This window comes from Triticum urartu, chromosome 7A (genome assembly GCF_056163025.1).
Source record: "Triticum urartu cultivar PI428250 chromosome 7A, HENAU_Tu73, whole genome shotgun sequence".
Lineage (NCBI taxonomy): Eukaryota > Viridiplantae > Streptophyta > Magnoliopsida > Poales > Poaceae > Triticum > Triticum urartu.
In genome coordinates this window covers 178,647,313-178,673,102 of record NC_141879.1, presented here as the reverse complement: position 1 = coordinate 178,673,102, position 25,790 = coordinate 178,647,313, and the positions used below count along the sequence as shown (strand labels likewise).

Here is a 25,790-nt window from a genome sequence, read left to right as displayed (position 1 = left end):
GGCCCATCGCACTCAAAATAGGGCCAGTCATGAATACGCCAAGTTTGCTAGAAATGTATTGCACATTTTCATGATTGTTTCCTAGTACATTTTTATCATAAAGCAAATGTACATTCAAGAATGTGTACTTTTTTTTAAGAATCACTGGAGAAGGAGTCCTTCCACCTGAATATATTATTCAAAGTGGCCAATATGCCAGGAGAGTGATCCAGTTTATAAGGGAAACCGGATCGAAAACCTAAAACAAGTTGACCCGTTTATAAGGGAAATCGGGCCGAAAACCGTACAATAAGGTTACAAGGAGAAGAGAAGAACAAGACACCCAACAAGGGCGGGACCTAGCTAGCAGACTAAAGGACCATCACCATGGCAGACACAAGTAGTTATGGGGTGTTGTCGAGGGATCACAATATTGAGACTTTGCGAGGAACCTAACACACCGCATTGCGTGCATACCGAGCCCCACGGCACAACTCAGGAGCAACCACAATCAACGAGTGCGAAAAGCACGAACCTTGACTGCCCACCACGGAAGATCGGAACGATTAACAATTTGGGGAGGCATCTAGCGCCATCAAAGAGCAAAGATGAACCAAGACATCACCAAGAGCACGACGCTCGCCGCAATACATCGGCCGCCAAGGGAGAGTCATGAGCATGCATAGCGAGACACCTTCACGAGGGGAAAACAAATGGCCGCCCTGCGGCGCGAAAGGCACCGCCACCAAACCTCAGAGAACACCACCAAACAACCACCGTCGACTCGAAGCCAGTCGCACCACCACCACCATTGGACCCTCCGACTGTTCCCAACTTGGCCACACCACCATCACCAAACGCTACACCCTCAACCACACGCAGGCACAGAAGCCGTCGTTTGGGTCTCCAAGATGACGCCTCTAGGGAAGTAGTGCCGACAAGGACACAAGACCGTCATCCGATCCGACAAGCCAGATCTTAGGTTTTCACTCGGATACCACGAAACAAAGTACTGCAGGTGCTGGAGCTCCACAACGACACCTCCTACGAGAAAAACGATGTCCACAGACACCATTGCCGCCGACATCGACATAGTCGATGCAAGGTTCTCACCCGGAGTTTGAGCACATACTTACAGCAAGACGGCAGTTGACCACCACCACCATCGGGCCCCTCCGAGACGAAGAAGCACATGAATCGTTGCAGCCAACCGCACCCCCGCGGAGACCACATACGGCCAAACATCAGCACTAGGCACTGGAACCACCAATGGCCGTCCGAACGCAGGGCCACCGGACGCAGCGCGAGCCGCCGAACCTAACCGAGCACCATGCCGTCGAGGAGCAGAGGAGCGCTGCCCGAGGCCAGGAACCACCATGGTCTCGGGCTGCAGCCAAACATTAGGAGCACCAACACGCTCCACGCGCGCCACCGTGCACTTACCGGAGACCAGATCCGAAACGCCATAGCACTAACCAAAGGCGGTGGAGATCGAAAACTGGCGCAACAGTCCACCAAGCACCACCAACAACACCCACCGCCACCAGCCTCCACCACTCTCGCCTCCACCACCCAGCAACACCACCTCCCCGGCTGGCCCCACCTGGCGGCCCAGCCAACACCGGCCGGATCTGGGAAGGTAGCCCCAGATCCGCCCCCGCCCCAGACCAGTCAGCGCCCGAGCAAGCAGCGACGGGCCGCCGCACACAGGGGGCCGGGACTGGCCGGCAGGGACACCGGGACGACGCCGACGAGCACTGCCTCCGCCCGCCTCCGAGGCCGGGCGCCCGATCCAATCTGACGCATCCTGTCGTCCCTCCTCCGACGAAACAGTGGCCGCGCGGTGGAGGAGAAGCGCCTCGCCGCCACCATCCCCGGAGCGTGCGCGGCCTTTGCTGGCGGCCTCCTCAGGTGGCGGCGAGACTGGGTGCGTGGGAGGGAGGGGAGCGGTGGTGCGAACAGGGACGCCCCCCGTGTCGCCAGAGCAAGAATGTGTACTTGAGGTTATGGCTTAAGTATCTGTGAATTCCAGAAAAAATCCTTAAAAAAACAAATATGTTCATCGTGGTGAAACTTGTGCGCCAAAAAAAGCATGCAAAATACCGCCAAATTTTTGTTACGCAAATTCAGTTGTACAATCTTTTACTACTGTATTTGTACCACTGAGTGCTACATCGCCTTCTAACACCAACGACCTGTCACTACTGGACATTAGCAGGGCCGATGTGCGCACTTCAGGGAGACGGAGCCGGCCGGCCGGCCGGCCGAACACTTCTTCAGGCACGGCCAAATTCTGAAGGACCCCTTCCTCCTTTTGACACTCGTTTCAGGGTCACAAAGCCGGCCGGCCGAACACTTCAGGCGCCACCGACTCCTACTTTTCTTTCGCCACTATAACCCGCACATCGCATGTTCATTTTGCCACTCTATCAGATCGTCTGACCATAAAAAGGCAGAGCAAGTCTCTGCTGTTCAGATTGCTCCATGGCGTTGACAATGATCTCATCTCTGCTGCATTGTTGGAGAGGGACATGACGACGCACAATGCAATGCATCCTTGCTCCAGAAGCCAAGAGGCCAGTGGCTTCACTCTCACTCATGAATGAAAAGAAAGGGATAAAGCTTGTGAAGATTCGTCGCACTCCCTCAAAATAGGGTTAGTCACTAGTAGTCAGCAAAACTATGATGGTCTGATCCAAATCCCCACAAACCAAAGTTCGAGTTAGAGTGGTCCGATGGACATAGCTGCTAGCCTGGGGCAGTTCTAGTGTGGATCATGCCCGATGAAATGAAATCGAAACTCTCTTTCTAGCAAAACAACACAACGATTTTTGGGAAAATAGAGAAGAATACTGGAAAACACACAAGACTGAATCAAGTAAACAAAAAAGATAATGAGAATGCACAAGGACAGAGGTATCGCTTTCAGAGAACCTTTTAAATTTCAGCAAACGATATATGCTATGAAATGATTGATGATATCGCATAGCACTAGCAGTTTAGGAAGACTTGGACATTCTCATATTATCGTTTCATTTTCAGAGAGGTTTGTGTGCAAATGTACATGCAAGAGTGCGTGCTCGAGGCTTGGACATCTTCACGGAGGTTTATGTGCTTGCGTGCTTTCAAAGAAACTTGATGTACTACGTACCAAATTTGACCAGGCGCAAGTTTCGTTGCGCGTCTTTTACTACTTTCAGAACCGAACAGCCGATCCGTCCTTCACCACGGCCTTCTCCCAGTAAATAATCACGCGGCGTAGCCCAGCGCTGCCACGTTCCATTACGACGACGATTTGATTCCAGCGCAGGCCGCAGCTCGCTTCCGCAAGAGGCCAGGCACTCCCGGCCCAGCACCAGCCCCTGCCATTACGACACGCCGCCGAATCTGAAGCCGTCGCCGCGCGCCGACGGCCCTCCCCCTCCCCTCCCTCCGTCGGCCATCCACCGAGTTTACTGCGCGCGTGTACCTCCTGCCGCCTGCCGCCTGCCGCCTGCCGCGCCACCTGAATCCGGTGGCCACCATCAATAATGGAGGCACCAACGCCAGTAATGGCGGCCAAATCCGGCCGCTGCCACGGTGCCATAGTCCGATAGTAGCAACAGTGCCCACCTTCCACTCAGACTCACCGCAGTAACTTCTGCGCCGACGACGGCCTCCGCTCACCGTTAAATTCTGGACGAATACGCCACCGCCTAGCTTCTCGTTCCGAAAAGGAGATGCTAACCGCCGCCGCGACGGTCGATGTTTCTAATAGAAGGTGGAAAGATGGATCATGGATCGCCGGCGGCCACAAAAGCAACTTTGGATTGTTCATGTAACGATGAACAGCAGCACCATCTCTCACATGAAACCAGCACCGGCCGAAAACGACGGGTTCCTACAACGCCACCACACACAAAATGCACCATCATTGCCGGCACCGGATTTCCCAAGAACAATGGCTTTCCTCCCCTTTTCCTTTATAATCAATCATGTGAGAGGATATCGAGAAGGGGCGGTGGCCGATGATGCCCCAGCTGGTGGAGACGAGAGGAGAGGAGAGGAGTTCATGATTCATCGCATTTCAAACAAAGTGCACATCACGGAGGAGGCCAAAAGGCAAGGCGAGAGGATGAAGCAAGATTAAAAGACACCGATGATTAGCGGCACTGGAAACTGCACTAGGCTTGCGGTTCCAGACTTCCAGTCCCCTGGCTCATCATTGGCCGGGCCTTTCTTGTGCTTGTGTAAAGGTGGGTGAGCTTTGACATGTGTGCATAAACTAGGAGTATGAGCTATGGGAGCCTTCCATTTGGTTGCTTCAAGGCTTCGGCTATGAGCTAGCAGGAGCTCCTCATCGGTTGGGATGATTGTGCTAGTGGCCTGGGCTAGCTGGCGAGCGGATAAGTTAAACAGGTTCACCCGCAAAAAAAAAAGGATAAGTTAAACAGGTGATAGCCACTTTGATTGTGGTGTAAGCAAAATGATTTGACATCCTAAATGATGATTTGTTCGCTTGTTTAGAGATGTTGCTCAAGAACAAATGTAGTTGATGGGCAGTTCAAATAGTAGCACTAGCGGATATGAAACCAGGCGGGAAATTGATTGGGCACAGGGAATTTTTGAAGAGAAACTTTGAACTTTTTCAGTCACATGCCTCTTGTGTGTGGTATTGATTTCCTGCACAAGAGGAATAATGAACAGAGTTGTACAACAGAGGAATTGTGCTGTCACAGGGGAATGCAGTACATCAGGAACAGCCAAATTTGCCGGCAAAAAATGCTCTTTTCCAGTTCAACATTTCAATCCGCAGAATATTGTTGGCACAGTTCTGAATTCTACAAAAAATGAAGAACTCAGCTAAGTTCTTCATCAGATTGACATTGGAGCGACAGTTCAAGGCTTCCAAGGACAAACCACATCAGAATCAGATACAACATACAGTGAGAATCCACTCAAATCAACTGAATTTGACACAGCTCAATCATGCAGAGATCCAACTGAATTTCAGATCAAGAACACATAGGCTTATTATGAATGAAAGAATCGTCAATAACAACAGACCAAAATCCCAGTCTTTCCTAGCACTATCAACGAATTGTACACCGCCACCAATCCAGCGAATTGGCAACCAGCCCCTAGAATGTCGTCCACCTCGACCAAAAAGAATCCAAATCCCCCACCACGTAACCAATCTAAATTTCTACCAAAAAGAACAAGCTCTTCTTTTCTCTATCCACCACTCCTCTCCTCCCTCCTCCTCGCGCCGCAATCGCCGGCGACCCTCCCTCGCCGCCCTGTACAGCCGACGGCAGCGGCACTGCCATTGCCAAGAAACGCCCAACCAACAAAAGAATCACTGTGTCTAGTCAGTGCAGCTACGGGCGCTCCCTCTACCAGGCGGACAATGCCGGCCCGGAGGCCGGCGAGGCGGCGCTGCCCCCGTCCCCGGCGACGTAGAGGTCGTAGGACTTCCAGGTGTGGTCGAGCGGGCAGGGCCTGCCGGCGTCCAGGCGGTCCCACGGCTTGCCCTTGCCCGACCAATGCATGAGGCTGACGGGCCCGTCGTGGAGCGGGCGGCAGCTGCCGCGCACGTTGTCCCCGCCGAGGCCGTGCTGGTTCCAGCGCAGGTCGACGGCCTCCACCTCGCCGGCGAAGACCAGCAGGAACGGCGGCAGCGAGCCCAGCTCGTAGATGCGCCGCTCCTTCTGGATCTCCATCCAGCGCTCGATGCGGCGGCGGTAGTTGCCGGCCCTCCAGCGGCGGAGGTCGAGGACCATGACGCCGGTGTTGAAGTAGCAGGGCGGGCGGCGGCGGCCCGCGAAGACGCGCGCGCCGAGCGCCGGGTCGGACCAGAAGGCGGGCGTGAAGTAGCGGGAGAAGTTGGCGTGGCAGTACTCGGGCGCGGCGACGACGGCCGCGGCGGGGAGGCGGGTCTCCCAGAGCCGGCGCACGTCGTCGGCGGCGAGGACGTCGGAGTCGAGGTAGATGGCCCGGGGCACGCAGGGCGGGAGCAGGTCGGCCAGGTGGTTCCGCGCGTAGTTGAGCGGCGCCTCGAGGGCGGCGCGCACGGACGCCGAGATGAGCCCGGCCACGGCCTCGGCGCGGAACGGGTAGATCTCGAACCGCAGGGACGGGAAGGAGGCCGCCAGCGCGGCGCGCAGCTCGCCGTCCCCGGGGGCCGCGGCGAGGAAGTGGAAGAAGAGCGACTCCGGGCAGGAGGCGTGCTTGAGCAGCGAGTAGATGGCCGCCATGGAGCCCCGCAGGTAGTGCGCGTCGAGGGTCATGGCGATGTGCACCAGCCCCGGGTCGCACACGCCGGCCGCTGTCGCCGCAGGGCAGCCCTCCCCGTTCCTGTACTGCGGCGCCTCCGCGAACCTCGGCAGCGCCGCGCCCGCCTCGGCCGCCGCGGCCAGGAGGAAGAGGAAGAAGAAGAGCAGCGCCACGGCCGCCCCGGCCGCCCTCATCGCCGCCGCCGCCGACGGGTTCTTGGATTCTTGCGGCGCGCGCTCGCTCGGTGAGCTGTCCCGCGTGGTGGTGGAGCAGTGATGCGGGGCGTATGTATCGGCGCCGCGGTGCGCGTATGGGAATGGGGGAGGTCTCTCTCGTCTCCAGTGATAAAGAGGGGTCTCGTGCGCGTTGGGGAAACGCGTAGGGGTAAACGTTTTCCTAAAATGATCACCGCGTGGACGCTGGGAGGTTGCTCGGTCACTTCCGTCGGTCTAATTTTCCAATCCGGCCACGCTATTACTAGCTGTTGCATGCTTTAATTGTTTTCCAAACATGAAGATTCTGTTTTCCATAGAAAACCATGCACTGAGGTTTTGCCAAAAAGAATACTACTAGTAGTGCTATAATGGTGAGAGTGGTTTTTTTTTTGGCATTTTGAGCTCATGTTGTACTATATCTCTTGGCATTGACAAAATCATATTTGTACATTTTAGACTAATGACATATTTCTGGCATTGATATATTTTTGGTGTTTTGTCTGGTCTATAAAGTCAATTGCATGTTTCGTATTAATTGATCTTTAGTTTTCTTCGCTAGATGAGTTTTGGACTAGGCGCCCGGCTTTCGCAAACTAAAATGGGTCTTCACATGTGTATCTTGATGATGTGCTTCATATATCTGGGATGTGTTGAGATATTTTATTGGACATTGCGTATTCCATTGTATTGTAGCAATATTATTTTGTTCTAGCAATGGCCGCCATGTTTGATTTTTTGGTCAACCCTCATCCATGTCATGTGCAAATTAATATCGATATCCACACAACCACACCTATAATTATTTTGTTTTTATCTCTATTGGATGTGCCAAAATATGTTTCCTAATTTCTTTTGTTGCGTTTTATTTCTCACGTTGACATTTTGTTTTAACCGAGGTGTTCTTTCTCCGGTGGTCTTAGAGTTAAAAGAAAATGTCTACACACTCAAGATTCCAAACAAAGTACATGCTACAACACCACGACATATTTGTTTATGACCCTCAAAAAATCACCATCAAAGGTGTCTTGTGTGTGCTTTGTGGACTCTAAAGTTTTTAGAAGAATAGAAGCTTCAATTTTAGAAAATCAAATGCTTGTCTACTCGTGCATTTTGATTTCATTGTGTGCCTTTCTGGGATCAAATTAAACCGTTTTTCTTCATTAAATCAATTTGCCGCGACACACAAACTTCTCTAAATTAATATGTATATCAAGTTGAATATGTCGACTTATATGTTTTCTATCTCTGCTATATGATGAAATAAATGGTTTGTTACTACTTATATCATTATCGAATCTCGGGCAAGTAACATACCGACAAAAAAGGAAATGACGTATGTTGTTATGTGGTTTGACCGATAAAGATCTTCATAGAATATGTAGGAACCAATATGAGCATCCAGGTTCCGCTATTGGTTATTGACCGGAGATGTGTCTCGATCATGTCTACATAATTCTCGAACCCGTAGGGTCCGCATGCTTAACGTCCGATGACGATTTGCATTATGAGTTATGTGTTTTGGTGATCGAAGTTTGTTCGGAGTCCCGAATGCGATCACGGACATGACGAGGAGTCTCGAAATGGTCGAGAGGTAAAGATTAATATATTAAAAGGTTATATACAGACACCAGACCAAAGAGGTTCGAAAATATTTCAGAGTACTGGGAGGTTACCGGAACCCCCCGAAAAAGTTAATGGGCCTAATGGGCCATAGTGGAGGAGAGGAGGCAGGCCACGGGTGGTGCCCCCCCCCCCTTGCCCAATCTGAATTGGACAAGGGGAGGGGGCGTGACCCCCCCCCCTTTCCTTCTCCTTCTCCCTCCTTTCCCTTTTTCCCCTCATCGTTGGAAGGAAAGGGGGGCGAATCCTACTAGGAGTGGAGTCCTAGAAGGACTCCCCCCATGGCGCGCCACCCCTGGCCGGCCACCTCCTCCTCCCCTCCTTTATATACGGGGGCGGGGGCATCCCAAAGACACACCAAGAATTCTTTTAGCCGTGTGCGGTGCCCCCCTCCACAGTTTACTCCTCCGGTCTTAGCGTCGTAGTGCTTAGGCGAAGCCCTACGTGGATCACATCACCATCACCGCCACCATGCCGTCGGGCTGTCAGAACTCTCCCTCGACCCTCTGCTGGATCAAAAGTTTGAGGGACGTCATCGAGCTGAACGTGTGCTGAACACGGAGGTGTCGTACGTTCGGTACTTGGATCGGTTGGATCATGAAGACGTTCGACTACATCAACTGCGTTAACCTAACGCTTCCGCATTACCATGTTTGGTATACAATCCATAAGTGGCTCTCATAATAGATTCATAAGGTAATTTAATTTTCTTTCTAGGAAAGTGTTCCATGCCTTTCCTTAATGGAAATTGGAATCTAATATTCCCTTCTTTCATATCAATAATTGCACCAATCGTTCTAAGGAAAGGTCTACCAAGAATAATGAGACATATAGGACTGCAATCAATATCAAGAACAATGAATTCTACGGGCACATAATTCCTATTTGCAACAATAAGAACATCGTTAATTCTTCCCATAGGTTTCTTAATAGTGGAATCCGCGAGGTGCAAATTTAAAGAACAATCATCAAATTCACGGCAAGATGCAAATTTAGAGAACAATCATCAAATTCATGGAAACCTAACACATTACATAAAGTTTTTGGAATTGTGGAAACACTAGCACCAAAATCACACAAAGCATAGCATTCATAATCTTTAATCTTAATCTTAATAGTAGGTTCCCACTCATCATAAAGTTTTCTAGGGATAGAAACTTCCAATTCAAGCTTTTCTTCAAAAGATTGCATCATGGCATCAACGATATGTTTAGTAAAAACTTTGTTTTGATTATAAGCATGGGCAAAATTCAACATGGATTGTAACAAGGAAATACAATCTATTAAAGAGAAATTATCATAATTAAAGTCCTCGAAATCGACAAGAGTGGGTTCATTGCTACTTAAAGTTTTGACCTCTCCAATCCCACTTTTATCAATTTTTGCATCAAGATCTCAAAACTCCGAATCATTGGGACACCTTCTAACTAAAGTTGACTCATCTCCAGTCCCATATTTATCAAGATTTACATTGGAAAACAAAGATTCAATAGGAGTCACATCAATCACTTGAAGATCTTCATCATTATTTTCAAGGAAACTAGAAGAACACACTTTTATAAACCAATCTTTTTTAGCACATATCTTAGCGGTTCTTTCTTTGCACTCATCAATGGAAATTCTCATGGCTTTGAGAGACTCATTGATATCATGCTTAGGTGGAATTGATCTAAGTTTCAAAGAATCAACATCAAGAGAAATTCTATCCACGTTCCTAGCCAAATCATCAATCTTAAGCAATTTTTCTTCAATCAAAGCATTGGAATTCTTTTGCGAACTCATAAATTATTTAACACTAATTCTCAAAATAAGAGGGCATCGTATTATAATTTCCATAAGAATTGTTGTAGGAATTACCATAATTATTAGAGGAATTACTAGGAAACGACCTAGGATTAAAATTACCTCTATATGCATTATTACCAAATTGTTCCTACCAACAAATTTCACATACATAAATTCATTATTATTCTCAATCAAAGTAGACAAAGGCATATCATTAGGATCAATAGGAGCACTCTTGCTAGGAAACAATTTCATAAGCTCATCCATCTTTCCACTCAAAACATTGATCTCTTCAATTGCATGCACTTTTTTTACTAGTGGAAGATCTTTCGGTATGCTATTGAGAATAATTAACCATAATATTATCTACTTCCTCCGTTCCTAAATATTTGTCTTTTTAGAGATTTGAAATGGACTATCACATAAAGATGTATATAGACATATATTGGAGTGTAGGTTCACTCATTTTGCTCCGTATGTAGTCACTTGTTGAAATCTTTAGAAAGTTAAATATTTAGGAACGGAGGGAGTAGGAGTTTAGTAGCTTCTCCTAAAGTAATTTCCATAAAAGTGCCTCCTGTGGCCGAATCTAAAAGATTTTGTCACAACCCTAGAACAATGCTTGTAATTAGTGGCATTGCATCCATGCATCATGTTTAAATTTTGTTAAACTTGAAATGGGGTTGACTAAACCCTAGCACCAAACATAATTCGAATAGGTTCAACTCAAAACATTTTCAATGAAACCAAGATGCCCTTTAAAAATGTTCATGATCTAGTGAGAAAGGTGAAAACCTTATCCAGTGGTGATGCATATTTTTCATTGGCATTTTTGGTCTTTGAATTAAGTCACTAAGTATTTGAATTGGGGCTATACATTTCTATAAATAATTACCTAGCACCAATAATTCTGAAACTTTGTGTGGGGCCCTGGAATAATTATTTCAGCATCCACAAAAGTTTTCAGCATTTAAAAAATTGATTTGTCTAGTAACCAAATTCAAACAAACATGAAAAATATAAAAATAAACAGAGAAGAAAGAGAGAGAGAGAAGTCTCACCTGTGGCATGGCACTGTTGCTGGCGGCCCAGCCCACCAGGCAACCTGCCAGTCATCCCCTTCCTCCCGCCAGTGTGCACTGTGCGTGGCGCACACACAGGAGGCGAGGGCCACCTCCTGCTTCAAGCTGGAGGCCCGTCCCTCTCCCTGATCCCACACCTGAAACATAACACATCACACAAAGTTTTTGGAATCTTGGAAACGCTAGCACCCAAATCACATAAAGCATAGCATTCATGATCTTTAATTTTAATTTTAATAGTAGGCTCCCAATCATCATGAAGTTTTCTAGGGATAGAAACTTCCAATTCAAGCTTTTCTTCATAAGATTGCATTAAAGCATCAACGATATGTTTGGTAAAAACTTTATTTTGATTATAAGCATGCGGAGAATTCAGCACGGATTGCAACAAGGAAATACAATCTACCAAAGAGCAATTATCATAATTAAATTCCTTGAAATTCAAAATAGTGGGTTCATTGCTATGTAAAGTTTTGACCTCTCCAATCCCACTTTTATTAATTTTTGCATCAAGATCTAAGAACTTCGAATCATTGGGACGCCTTTTAACTAAAGTTGACTCATCTCTAGTCCCATCATTATCAAGATTCATATTGCAAAACAAAGATTTAATAGGAGACACATCAATCACTTTTAGATCTTCATCCTTATTGTCATCAAAACTAGAAGAATACGCTTTATAAAGCAATCCTTTTTTTGCACGCATCCTAGCGGTTCTTTCTTTGCACTCATTAATGGAAATTCTCATGGATTTGAGAGACTCATTGATATCATGCTTAGGTGGGATAGATCTAAGAGCATCTCCAGCCGCGCCCCCAACAGGCCCTTCCCTTGCGTTTTTGCCTCGTCGGCGCCAAAAAAACGGCCCAGTCGCGCCCCCAAAAGCCCATTTTTCCCCTGCTCGGGCCGAAATTGGTGCCGGTGGACCCAGGCCAAACCCGGTGCCCTGCGGGGCGCCTGGGGGCGCCGGCACAAGCGAAAAGGCGCGTGGGTCTGATACGTCTCCGTCGTATCTATAATTTTTGATTGTTCCATGCCAATATTCTACAACTTTATATACTTTTGGCAACTTTTTATACTATTTTTGGGACTAACATATTGATCCAGTTCCCAGTACCAGTTCCTGTTTGTTGCATGTTTTTTGTTTCGTAGAATATCCATATCAAACGGAGTCCAAACGGGATAAAAACTGACGGTGATTTTTTTGGAATATATATGATTTTTGGGAAGAAAAATCCACGCGAGACGGAGCCCGAGGTAGGCACGAGGCAAGGGGCGCGCCCCTGACCCTCGTGGTCACCCCGTAGGCGGTTGATGCCCTTCTTTTTCCGCAAGAAAGCTAATATCCGGATAAAGATCGTGTTAAAATTTCAGCCCAATCGGAGTTAAGGATCTCCGGGAATATAAGAAATGGTGAAAGGGTAGAATCTGGGAACGCAGAAACAGAGAGAGACAGAGAGACATGTCCAATCTCGGAGGGGCTCTCGCCCCTCCCACGCCATGGAGGCCAAGGACCAGAGGGGAAACCCTTCTCCCATCTAGGGAGGAGGTCAAGGAAGAAGAATACGAAGGGGCCCCCTCTCCCCTTCTCTTCCGGTGACCGCAATCTTCACCAACAACTTCACCGCCATCATCACCAACTCTTCCCCCCTCTATGCAGCGGTGTAACCTCTCTCTTACCCGTTGTAATCTCTACTTAAACATGATGCTCAATGCTATATATTATTTCCCAATGATGTATGGCTATCCTATGATGTTTGAGTAGATCCGTTTTGTCCTATGGGCTATTTGATGATCAAGATTGGTTTGAGTTGCATGTTCTATTGTTGGTGCTGTCCTATGGTGCTCTCCGTGTCGCGCAAGCGTGAGGGATCCCCGCTATAGGGTGTTGCAATACATTCATGATTCGCTTATAGTGTGTTGCGTGAGTGACTGAAACACAAACCCGAGTAAGGGGTTGTTGCGTATGGGATAAAGAGGACTTGATGCTTTAATGCTATGGTTGGGTTTTACCTTAATGATCTTTTGTAGTTGCAAATGCTTACTAGAGTTCCAATCATAAGTGCATATGATCCAAGTAGAGGAAGTATGTTAGCTTATGCCTCTCCCTCACATAAAATTGCAATAATGATTACCGGTCTAGTTATCGATTGCCTAGGGACAAATAACTTTCTCGTAATAAAAAGCTCTTTACTAAAACTAACTTAGTTGTGTCTTTACCTAAACAACCCTTACTTTTTATTTACGTAATCTTTATTATCTTGCAAACCTATCCAACAACATCTACAAAGTACTTCTAATTTCATACTTGTTCTAGGTAAAGCGAACATCAAGCGTGCGTAGAGTTGTACCGGTGGTCAATAGAACTTGAGGGAATATTTGTTCTGCCTTTAGCTCCTCGTTGGGTTCGACACTCTTACTTATCGAAAACTATTACGATCCCCTATACTTGTGGGTTATCAGGGTCTGCCCTGTCGGTGAGTCTAGCGCCATTTCCCGCCGTTTCATCCCGCTTCCCCCCCCACTTTCCTCCCGTTCTCTGCATTCCTCCCGCCAATCTCCTACTCGCCTCCACCGCCATGCCACCGAAGAAGTACGGCGCCCCCCGCGCCGCGGCAACCGCGACCACCTCCGTCGCCCAGCCGAAGCAGAGGAAGTCGAGGGCGCCGCCATCCAAGCCACCAGGCATAACAAACGCCGAGTGGAGGGTGGAAGTTCAGCGACGGGAGGCTGTCACCGCCAACCGGCGAAACAGGGCGATCGTTAAGAAGGCCCGTGCCAACGCGGCGCGTGCGGCTGCGGCTTCGGCGGACCAAGCCGAGGCCGAGGCGACTCGCGCGGGGATGATGAGTCCACCCGGTAGCCACGCCCAGTACGCGCCCTGGGGCCAGCAAGGCATCGGTTCTCCGTCGCCGCAGCCATGGGGATGCACGCCCTCACCAAGCTACGTCAATGGGGACGCGCACGGTGGGTTCAACCCCAACGTCACCTTCCCCATGGACACGGCCCTGCGGGCGCCCTCGCCCGCCTTCACTAGCGTGCAGTATCCTCCATACAACTACTCGCCGCCCGCCTACGCGTCCTCTCCGACGCCCCCTCTCCACCGTGGCGCGCTGCCCTTCTCGCTCCTCGGCGACACCGACGAGATCGAGGCCGACATGGCCGACATCATCGCGACAGGCTCGGCCGCGGCCGCCGCGTCTCCCGGGTTCGTCACCCCGGACGACACTGTGGATCTGAGCGGCGGCATGGACGGCGAGCTCGGCTACGTCTACGCGAGGAGGAGCAGAAGGAGGAGGACGAAGAGGAGGAGGAGAAGGAGCCGGCGACTGTTCCGGCGAGGATGAGCAAGAAGAAGAAGCGGGCGGCCAGGTCCGGCGAGCCGCGCATCAAGTGGGCGTCCAAGGAGGAGGAATGCCTCGCCGAAGCATGGAAAGTCGTCTACCTCGACCCGACCATCGGCACGAACCAGAGCATCGAGACATACTGGGAGCGCATCAAGGCCGAGTTCGACGAGCGCAAGCTCGTCGACCCCCTACTTTAAAGGCGTCTACATGCAGCGCGGGACGAAGGCGATGGAGAACCATTGGGGGCGTATCTAGGGGGCGTGCAACAAATGGCATGGGATCGTCGAGGAGGTAGCGGCTCGCCCAGAGAGCGGCGCCAACGTTGAGGATCAGGTATGCCACGCCGGTCTCCCGCCTCTCCTCGCCGTGTGCGCTCGCCAACTGTTTGTTCCTCCACGCAGTTGCTGCGCATGTGCGCCTTGTATCGGCAGGGCAACAACCACGCCGAATTCAAGTACCTCCACATCTACAAGCGCATTGACATGTGCGAGAAGTGGGGGAAGTCCGGCGCACCCTCGACAAGGCTAAGGAGACCTACAAGCCGGACGCGCCGACTGTGGGCGCGTCAGAAGGGCGGCCGGACGACAACAAAGGTGCCAAGAAGGGAAAACACACCGATGCGGCCACCGCTCGAGTGTAGGAGTCCATCGAGCACTGCCTCGCCGACGCGCAGGCCCGGGCCATCCTTCGTGAAGAGAAGACCGAGGCGCGGTGGTCGGCGTTGATGTCGAGCAGCACCGTCAAGATCGACCTACTCCGGACCAACGTCGCCGGGAAGAAGAGAAACACCGACCCGGCTTTCCTGCTGGGCAGGGTGGACATACTCTAGAGCACCGACGAGCCGGTCAAGACGTGGTACTTGGCGGAGCGTGGCCTCATCCTGAACCAGCTTCCATCGACGACGCCGCCCATGCCGATGCCCACACCGCCGTCGCCGCCAAGCCCGACTGATCATGCCGCCGAGACTACCCGCAGCACAGAAGCCACGCCGACGCCTCCCAGCACAGAGACCCCGCCCAGCCTGTGCACACTGACTCCGCCGACGCCGGAGGCCGACCTCGCCGTCTGATGCGCACGCGCGTCCTTTCTACTTTTTGTACGCCGAACTTTTCATTCGATCGCCGATCTTGTGGCCGCTTGATCGCCGGATTTGTGGCGTCTATTTTGTGAGCGGGAATGACTACGTTTGAATTTTTCGTGGCTGGGGGCGTGGCTGGGAGGTAGGTCGCGCCAGGGGCCAATCTAGCGCCGGTTCGCCCCCAGGCCGCTCTTTTTCAGTGCCCTGGGGGGCTGAACAGCCGGAGATGCTCTAAGTTTCAAAGAATCAACATCAAGAGAAATTCTATCCACGCTCCTAGCCAACTCATCATTCTTAGACAATTTTTCTTCAATCAAAGCATTGAAACTCTTTTGCGAACTAATAAATTCTTTAATACTCGATTCAAAATCAGAGGGCATCTTATTATAATTTCCATAAGAATTGTTGTAGGAATTACCATAATTATTAGAGGAATTATTAGGAAAAGGCCTAGGATTAAAATTACCTCTATATGCGTTGTTACCAAAATTGTTCCTACCAACAAAATCCACATCCATAGATTCATTATTATTCTCAATCAAAGTAGACAAAGGCATATCATTAGGATCAGAAGAAACACCCTTATTAGCAAACAATTTCATAAGTTCATCCATCTTTCCACTTAAAACATTAATTTCTTCTATCGCATGAACCTTTTTACTAGTGGATCTTTCGGTGTGCCATTGAGAATAATTAACCATAATATTATCTAGGAGTTTGGTAGCTTCTCCTAAAGTGATTTGCATAAAAGTGCCTCCCGCGGCCGAATCTAAAAGATTTCTAGAAGAAAAATTCAATCCAGCATAAAAAAATTGTATGATCATCCATAAATTCAAACCATGAGTAGAGCAATTGTGAATCATTAATTTCATCCTCTCCCAAGATTGTGCAACATGCTCATGATCTAGTTGCTTAAAGTTCATAATATCCTTTCTAAGAGAGATGATCTTAGCGGGAGGAAAATACTTAGAGATAAAAGCATCTTTGCACTTATTCCATGAATCAATACTATTTTTAGGCAAATAAGAAAACCAAGTTTTAGCACGATCTCTAAGCGAAAACGGAAATAGCTTCAATTTAATAATATCATTATCCACATCTTTCTTCTTTTGCATATCACACAAATCAACAAAGTTGTTCAGATGGGTAGCGGCATCTTCACTAGGAAGGCCGAAAAATGGATTTTTCATGACAAGATTCAGCAAAACAGTATTAATTTCACAAGATTCAGCATTGGTAGGGGGAGCAATCAAAGTGGTGGAGCAGTGATGCGGGGGGCGAGGGCGTATGTACCGGCGCCGCGGTGCACGTATGGGAATGGGGGAGGTGTCTCTCCAGTGATAAAGGGGGGTCTCGTGCGCGTTCGGGAAACGCGTAGGAGTAAACGTTTTCCTAAAATAATCAGCGCGTAGACGCTTGGAGGTTGCTCGGTCACTTCCATCAGCCTATTTTTCAATCCGGCCACGCTATTACTAGTTGTTGCATGCTTTAATTGTTTTCCAAACATGAAGATTCTGTTTTCCATAGAAAACCATGCACTGAGGTTTTGCCAAAAAGAATACTATACTAGTATAATGGTGAGAGTGGGTTTTTTTTCATTTTGAGCTCATGTTGCACTATATGTCTTGGCATTAACAAAATCATATTTGTCCATTCTAGACAAATGACATATTTTTGGCATTGATATATCTTTAGTTTTGTCTTCTATAAAGTCAATTGCATATTTTTTTATTAATTGATCTTCAGGCTTTTCTTCGCTGACTAGGTTCACGGCTTTCACTAAAATTGATGCTCACATGTGTATCTCGATGATGTGCTTCATATATATGGGATATGATGAGATATTTTATTTGCCATTGCATGTCCCATTATATTGCATCAATATTATTTTGTTGTAGCAATGGCAGTCATGTTTGATTTGCTTGGTCAACTTTCGTCCATGTCAGGTGCAAATTAATATCAATATTCACACAACCACACTTGTAATTATTTTGTTTTTTATATCCATTGGATGCGCCAAAATATGTTTCCTAATTTATTTTTTGCATTTTATTTCTCACGTTGACATGAGAGTAGTATCAATTATTTTGTTTTTTATATCCATTGGATGTGCTAAAATATGTTTCCTAATTTAATTTTTGCATTTTATTTCTCACGTTGACATGAGAGCAGTATCAATTATTTTGTTTTTATATCAATTATTTTGTTTTTTATATCCATTGGATGCGCCAAAATATGTTTCCTAATTTAATTTTTGCATTTTATTTCTCACGTTGACATGAGAGTAGTATCAATTATTTTGTTTTTTTATATCAATTAATTTGTTTTTTATATCCATTGGATGCGCCAAAATATGTCATTGGATGCTTTAATTGTTTTCCTAACATGAAGATTCTGTTTTCCATAGAAAACAATGCACTGAGGTTTTGCCAAAAAGAATACTAGTATAACGCTGAGAGTGGTTTTTTTTTTGCGTTTTGAGCTCATGTTGTATATCTCTTGTGGCATTGAGAAAATCATATTTGTCCATTTTAGACTAATGACATATTTCCGGCATTGATATATCCTTTTTGTTCTGTGTGACCTATAAAGTCAACTGCATGTTTCGTATTAATTGATCTTTAGGCTTTCCTTTGCTAAATGAGTTTTTGACTAGGCTCATGGCTTTCGCGGATTAAAATGGATGTTTACATGTGTATCTCGATGATGTGCTTCATATATATGGGAAATGATGAGATACTTTATTTGGCATTGCCTATTCCATTATATTGTAGCAATATTACTTTGTTGTAGCAATGGCGGTCGTGTTTGATTTGTTTGGTCAACTTTCGTCCATGTCATGTGCAAATTAATATCGATATCCACACGACCACACCTATAATTACTTTGTTTTTTATATCTATTGATGTGCCAAAATATGTTTCCTAATTTTTTGTTGCGTTTTATTTCTCACATTGACATTTTGTTGTAACTTAGAGGTTCTTTCTCCGCTGGTTTTAGAGTTAAATTTTTTGTCTACACACTCAAGATTCCAAACAAAGTACATGCTAAAACACCACGGCATATTTGCGTATGGCCCTTAAAATATACCATGATAGGTGTCTTGTGCGTGATTTGGAGACTCATTATAGTTTTTGTCAATCTCCATGTTTTGACGTGTCACTACTCACTTCTAGTTGTTCTATCTGCCTCATTTCCAAAAAACAATATTGATAATCATATTAGGCTATTAGTTGTTGCATGCTTCTGTGGTCTCACAATGCTTGCATAGTTGTACTACCAGTGTCCATGTTTATTCTAGTGGCAGCAACATGTTACATGATGAAAGGACATGCGGTGCCCCCATGTGTGGTTTTGGTAATTGATGACATTCTCTATGGGCTAATGGTTGCATTGAGTTATATTGGAAGGATCTATCCATAGGCAGTTCCTGAAGTCCGTGGGTTGGTTTCAAGGAGTTTATGAGTTGACCAAGGTGCTATTAAGGAATTATCCAAAGATTGGTCATGTGAGTGTTGAGCTTATTGCAAGCATGTCTTGAAGAAGAAGATTGTGTGATCATTCATGTTTACCTTCAAGACATCATCCAAATGAAGAGACTTGGAAAGATTCAAGGTTGATCAAGACTAAGTCAAGAGTGAATCAAGTTGATCAACTCACAAAAGCGTAGAAGAAGTACCGAGAGGGATCAAGTGATCCCATGGTATGGTAAGCATTCTCCATTGCGCTTTGTGTACTAACCCATGGTCTATGTGAGAATTCTATGTGGGGTTGGGTACGTGTCCATGGGCTTGCGTCAAGAGGAAGATATCACTCACCACATGGAGAGGATGACATCAAGTGCTGATCATCATCAAGATTGCCATGTGCAAGTTCAAGTGGAGCATCACGAAGAGATCAAGTGCTTGAAGCTTGTCGTCCATTGTGGTGTCAAGGGACTTGTGAAGATGTTCCGAAGAGTGGCGGACCCATAGTGGAGTATGGGGGAGCAATCAACTAGTCTTCATCGAGCCAACACAATCAAGAGAGATGGTCCAACTTGAGGAAGTCAAGATCCTCATCATCTAGATTAAGTGGACTATGTGCAAGGCAAAGGTTTTCCCTTGATAGATTTTCTATTTTACCAGTCTCATGGTGGTAGATGGAAGACCGGGTTGTAGGATCGATTGTCGTACTATCAAGGGGGGCTCTCTAGTGAGTAGCTTGATCGTATCGTTCGTCGAGAGCCCTAACCATTGCATCCTTTCATCATCTTTCTTGGTTCTTGTTTGGTTCTTCTCCTTGTGAGATTTGGAGCTTATGTTCATCTTCATTACAAGCTCGAGTTCATCGAAAGCCAATTTCATATGCATCTTCTTTCGTTTTTCGGTGTTGGAGTTTTTACCGGTCTTATTTGAGAAAGGGTTCTCACCATTTTATTTTGGGTTTTTTCTCAATGTCTATTTCTTGATATTGCTATCAATATTGTGGTTGCTCTTGTCTTTAGCTTTCCAACAAACTTGATTTCGTCGAATTCGGAGCTCGTATGCGAAAGTTGTGGCTATTTTGATCTTACCTGTTTTACATATAGAGGTTGTACCGCCCCTTAGAGAGGTTGTACCGGTTGACCGGTACAACCAGTGTTTGGAGCGGTTGTACCGCTCCAGAATTGGTCCGAAGGTTGTACCGGCCCTGTATCGCTCTACCACCGGTTTGGGTTCTGTTGTGGAGCGGTTCTTGGGCGGTTGTGGAGCGGTTGTACCGGTTAGTTCAGTTTAACCGGTTCTACCGGTTCCCGGGGCTGTTGTACCGCTTAGGGCTTTTTCCTATAGGTTGGTTTTCCTCTGCTTTGACCGGTTGTACTAGTTCATGCACCGGTTGTACCGGTCCTACAGTTTTCTGCACATAACGGGCAGATTCGTGGGGACCTATAAAAGGGGGTCTTCTTCCCCATTGGACCCCATACTTTGAGCTCGTGTTCTTCCTCATTGTTGACCCTTTTTGAGCTTGCTATCTCTCAATCCCTCCATGAATTCTTGCTAGTTTTGAGGGGAAAAGAGAGAGGAGATCTTGATCCACATTTCAACCAATCACTTTCTCCTCTATGTGAGGGGAACCCTTGGATCTAGATCTTGGAGTTCTTGGTGTTCTCCTTCTTGTTCTTCCTCTCATTTCCCTCCCTAGCATTAGTTGCTTTGGTGGGATTTGAGAGAGAAGGACTTGGGCACTCCATGTGCCCTTTCCATTGCATTTGGTGCATCGGTTTGAGTTCTCCACGGTGATACGTGGAAGTTACAAGTTGAGAAGCTTATTACTCTTGGGTGCTTGGTACCCTTGAGTTTGTTCCTCTTGGGTGCTTGGGCGCCCTAGATGGTTGGTGGTGTTCGGAGCTCAATCATTGTGGCGTAAAGCTCCGGGCAAGCGTCGGAGTCTCCAATTAGGTTGTTGAGATCACCCCGAGAAATTTGACGGGTTCCGGTGACCGCCCCAAGGGTTGCCAAAGTGTACGGGTTTGGTGACCGCCCCCAAGGGTTGCCATTTGTATGGGTTCGGTGACCGCCCTCAAGGGTCCCTTAGTGGAATCACGACATCTTGCATTGTGCGAGGGCGTGAGGATATTACGGTGGCCCTAGTGGCTTCTTGGGGAGCATTGTGCCTCCACACCGCTCCAAACGGAGATTAGCATCCGCAAGGGTGTGAACTTCGAAATGCATCGTCGTCTCCGCGTGCCTCAGTTATCTCTTACCCAAGCCCTTTACTTATGCACTTTACTTTGTGATAGCCATATTGTTTCTTGTCATATATCTTGCTATCTCTTAGTTGTTTATCTTGCTTAGCATAAGTTGTTGGTGCATATAGATGAGCCTAGTTGTTGTAGGTTTTGTTCTTGACAAATTAACCGCTAGGTTTATTCCGCATTTGTTCAATCCTAAACCGTAATTACTTTAAAGCGCCTATTCACCCTGCTATAGGCGACATCCTCGATGTTTCAATTGGTATCAGAGCCTCGTCTCTCTTTATTAGGCTTTACCGCCTAGAGAGTAAAGATGTCGAGTAGGGGATTAGGATTCTCTGACACTCTTAGTTTCGATGGCACAACTTTTGATGTTTGGGTAATTCGCATGCTTAACCTCTTTAGGGTCATGGACCCAAATTTAGAGCGAATTGTAGATATGGGTTTTTATTCTCCAAAGGATCCCCAAAGATTATCTTTAGAGGATGAGAAAAACTCTTATCTCAATGCTCAAGCTTCTAATGTGCTTTTCGATGCTTTGAGCAATATAGTTATATTTCAACTCATGTCATTTCCGGATGCTCATGAGTTGTGGACAAATCTTCAAGATAAATATGGTATGTCCAAAATTTGTGGGGATGATTGTTCTCCCTCCACCTCTGGTCGTGTCGCTTTCTCAACTTCTTCTACTTTGCCTACATGTGGATTGCCACAAGGTAATGCTATGGTGAGTAGTGTTTGTCATTGCAATGATGATAATGTGCTTAAAGTTGATGACTCTTCATCACTATCTTGTTGCAATGCTCCATCTTCAGACTTTAGCACTTCGAGCACTGATAACCCACAAGTATAGGGGATCGCAACAGTTTTCAAGGGTAAAGTATTCAACCCAAATTTATTGATTCGACACAAGGGGAGCCAAAGAATATTCTCAAGTATTAGCAGCTGAGTTGTCAATTCAACCACACCTGGAAACTTAGTATCTGCAACAAAGTATTTAGTAGCAAAGTAATATGATAGTAGTGGTAATGGTAGCAAAAGGTAACAGTAGTAAAAGTAATGTTTTTGGTATTTTGTAGTGATGATAGCAATAGCAAGGGGAAAGTAAATAAGCGAAGAACAATATATGGAAAGCTCGTAGGCAATGGATCGGTGATGGAGAATTATGCCGGATGCGGTTCATCATGTAACAGTTGTAACCTAGGGTGACACAGAACTAGCTCCAGTTCATCAATGTAATGTAGGCATGTATTCCGAATATAGTCATACGTACTTATGGAAAAGAACTTGCATGACATCTTTTGTCCTACCCTCCCGTGGCAGCGGGGTCCTTACGAAAACTAAGGGATATTAAGGCCTCCTTTTAATAGAGTACCGGAACAAAGCATTAACACATAGTGAATACATGAACTCCTCAAACTATGGTCATCACCGGTAAGTATCCCGATTATTGTCACTTCAGGGTTAACGGATCATAACACATAATAGGTGACTGTAGACTTGCAAGATAGGATCAAGAACACTCATATATTGATGAAAACATAATAGGTTCAGATCTGAAATCATGGCACTCGGGCCCTAGTGACAAGCATTAAGCATAACAAAGTCATAGCAACATCAATCTCAGAACATAGTGGACACTAGGGATCAAACCCTAACAAAACTAACTCGATTACATATAGATCTCATCCAACCCATCACCGTCCAGCAAGCCTACGATGGAATTACTCACGCACGGTGGTGAGCATCATGAAATTGGATTAGCCATAAATTTATCAAACTCATCTAAGCATGGGCTAGCCAATTTAGTAAATGGGATTTCAGCTTTATCATATCTATAGAGAGAATTTACCTTTACTACCTGTGTCGGGTTATCAAGACCATGAGTTTCTTCAATATGTAAAGGATTAAGATCATATGTTTCTTCAACAGGCGGTAAATTAAGACCATGTATTTCTTCAATAGGAGGTAAATTCTTAACATCTTCAGCTTTAATACCATTTTCTTTCATAGATTTCTTTGCCTCTTGCATATCTTCAGGACTGAGAAATAGAATACCCCTCTTCTTCGGAGTTGGGAAATATTTAGCAGAGAAGTAATAAATCATATCCTGGGGACTATGCACACAACCAGGATCGAGAGAATTAAACCATATCTTAGCATCACCCTTTAATGAGAACGGAAATATTTTAAGGATATAGAAGTAGCGAGTTCTCTCATCTTTAGTGAACAGGGTGGCAATATCATTTAATTTAGTAAGATGTGCCACAACAGTTTCAGATTCATAGCCATGAAAAGGATAAAATTCATCCAAAGTAATTATATCAGGATCAACAGAGAATTCATAATCCTTATCGGTAACACAGATAGGTGAAGTAGCAAAAGCAGGGTCAGGTTTCATCCTAGCATTTAGAGATTGCTTATTCCTTTTAGCTAATAACCTCTTGGCTTCGTATCTATCTTTGCAAGCTAAAATAGCTAAAGAAGCTTCTTTATCAAAAACATAACCCTCAGGAATAACAGACAAGTCTTCATCATCAATTTCATCAGTATTATCAGATTCAATATTTTCAATCTCTCTAGCCCTAGCAAGTTGTTCATCAAGAAATTCACCAAGTGGCACAGTAGTATAAAGCATAGAAGTAGTTTCATCATAAGTATCATGTATAGCAGAAGTGGCATCATCAATAACATGCGACATATCAGAACGAATAGCAGAAGCAGGTTTAGGTGTCGGAAGCTTACTTAAAACAGAAGGTGAATCAAGTGCAGAGCTAGATGGCAGTTCTTTACCTCCCCTCGTAGTTGAGGGATAAATCTTAGTTCTCGGATCTTTCAAGTTCTTCATAATGGTAAGAAGATATAAATCCCAAGTGACTCAAGGAATAGAGCTATGCTCCCCGGCAACGGCGCCAGAAAATAGTCTTGATAACCCACAAGTATAGGGGATCGCAACGGTTTTCGAGGGTAAAGTATTCAACCCAAATTTATAGATTCAACACAAGGGGAGCCAAAGAATATTATCAAGTATTAGCAGCTGAGTTGTCAATTCAACCACACCTGCAAACATAGTATCTGTAGCAAAGTACTCCCTCTGTCCCATAATATAAGAGCGTTTTTTACACTAGTGTAGTGTCAAAAACACCCTTATATTATGGGACGGAGGGAGCATTTAGTAGCAAAGTAATATGATAGTAGTGGTAACGGTAGCAAAAGGTAACAGTAGTAAAAGTAATGTTTTTGGTATTTTATAGTGATGATAGCAATAGCAACGGAAAAGTAATAAGCGAAGAACAATATATGGAAAGCTCGTAGGCAATGGATCGGCGATGGAGAATTATGTCGGATGCGGTTCATCATGTAACAGTCTGATAGGTGGGAACCCGATGAACGAGTTCACGCCCGAGGATGGCCCGATCTTCACGTCATAGGATCGAATCGGGAGGGATAACTAGCTGCAAGCAGCCGGGATAACTAGCTTTATACCTGCCAAGGTTGGATGCAACACGTGCATTGGGGATGGCTGACCGAAGCTACAAGAACTCCAACCCGCTGTCCGAACAACCGCAGAACCACAAACCGGGACTAATCCACACAAAACGGCCGGAACCGTAGAGCACGAACTAAGGGGAACCATAGGCTCCTTCTCGCGAATCCGAATGAACTCACAAGAGCAAAGGTAGCAAGATCTCTCGGATCTCTCTAGCAGTCTTGCTGCATTAGCTTGTAGCCGAATGGTTTGAAAAAGGTTTTCTAGAGGATGGGAGAGATGGGGTTTTATAGCAGGGACAACCCCCCTTGGCTAGGTGTGAAAATGGTTTCAAAAGTAAACAGGTTTGCATGGCTTTCTTGGGGGAATAAGCAATCAACTTTGGGAGTTGTTGGCGAGCTCCTCGGAAATTCGCGAAGCCTTGACAGCCTGAACACCTTCCACGAGAATGACTACAACTTTTGACTCACAACTCCAAATGATGTGAGGTTTTCTGCATTGGAAAGATAATTTGATGGAGCTTCTGGTGATGTACCCCTATGGCCCCGTCTTTCCACCATATGGGTGTGGCACAAAGAAACATCAGAGGTAAAATCTGACAGCGTCAACTTCACTTGAAACTTGTTTTCTCCAAACTTTTTCCTCCAAAGCGGTTGCTCCAAAAGCTCATAGGTTGTTGGATTTCTTCCATGTGATACCTAAGTTCAACCAACAACAATGGAGATGAAAGTGCAGCCATTTGGTCAAGATTGTGGTATTGAACTTAAGTTAGCGTTCACCTGGACATGTGTTTGCTTGATTCGGCTTAGTAATTCTTTCCAACTAAATTGTGCACTTTTATGAAATATCATGTATGATGTACCCATGTGCTCATCACAATCATAACCTAGGGTGACACAGAACTAGCTCCAGTTCATCAATGTAATGTAGGCATGTATTCCGAATATAGTCATATGTGCTTACGAAAAAGAACTTGCATGACATCTTTTGTCCTACCCCCCCGTGGCAGCGGGGTCCTTATGGAAACTAAGGGATATTAAGGCATGCTTTTAATAGAGTACCGAAACAAAGCATTAACACATAGTGAATACATGAACTCCTCAAACTGCGGTCATCACCGGTAAGTATCCCGATTATTATCACTTCGGGGTTAACGGATCATAACACATAACAGGTGACTATACACTTGTAAGATAGGATCAAGAACTCTCATATATTGATGAAAA

General features: G+C 46.1%; 1 protein-coding gene and 1 pseudogene across 1 annotated transcript; one reads left to right on the top strand and one right to left on the bottom strand.

Moving 5' to 3' along the window:
• Positions 1-4,966: 4,966 nt before the first annotated feature.
• Positions 4,967-6,561, bottom strand: LOC125520695 (putative galacturonosyltransferase-like 9). The gene has a single exon (XM_048685661.2). The coding sequence runs from the start codon at positions 6,426-6,428 to the stop codon at positions 5,355-5,357; it is 1,074 nt and encodes a 357-aa protein (XP_048541618.1). The 5' UTR covers positions 6,429-6,561; the 3' UTR covers positions 4,967-5,354.
• Positions 6,562-13,779: 7,218 nt separating this feature from the next.
• LOC147958870 (uncharacterized) lies at positions 13,780-15,112 on the top strand (annotated as a pseudogene).
• Positions 15,113-25,790: the final 10,678 nt, after the last annotated feature.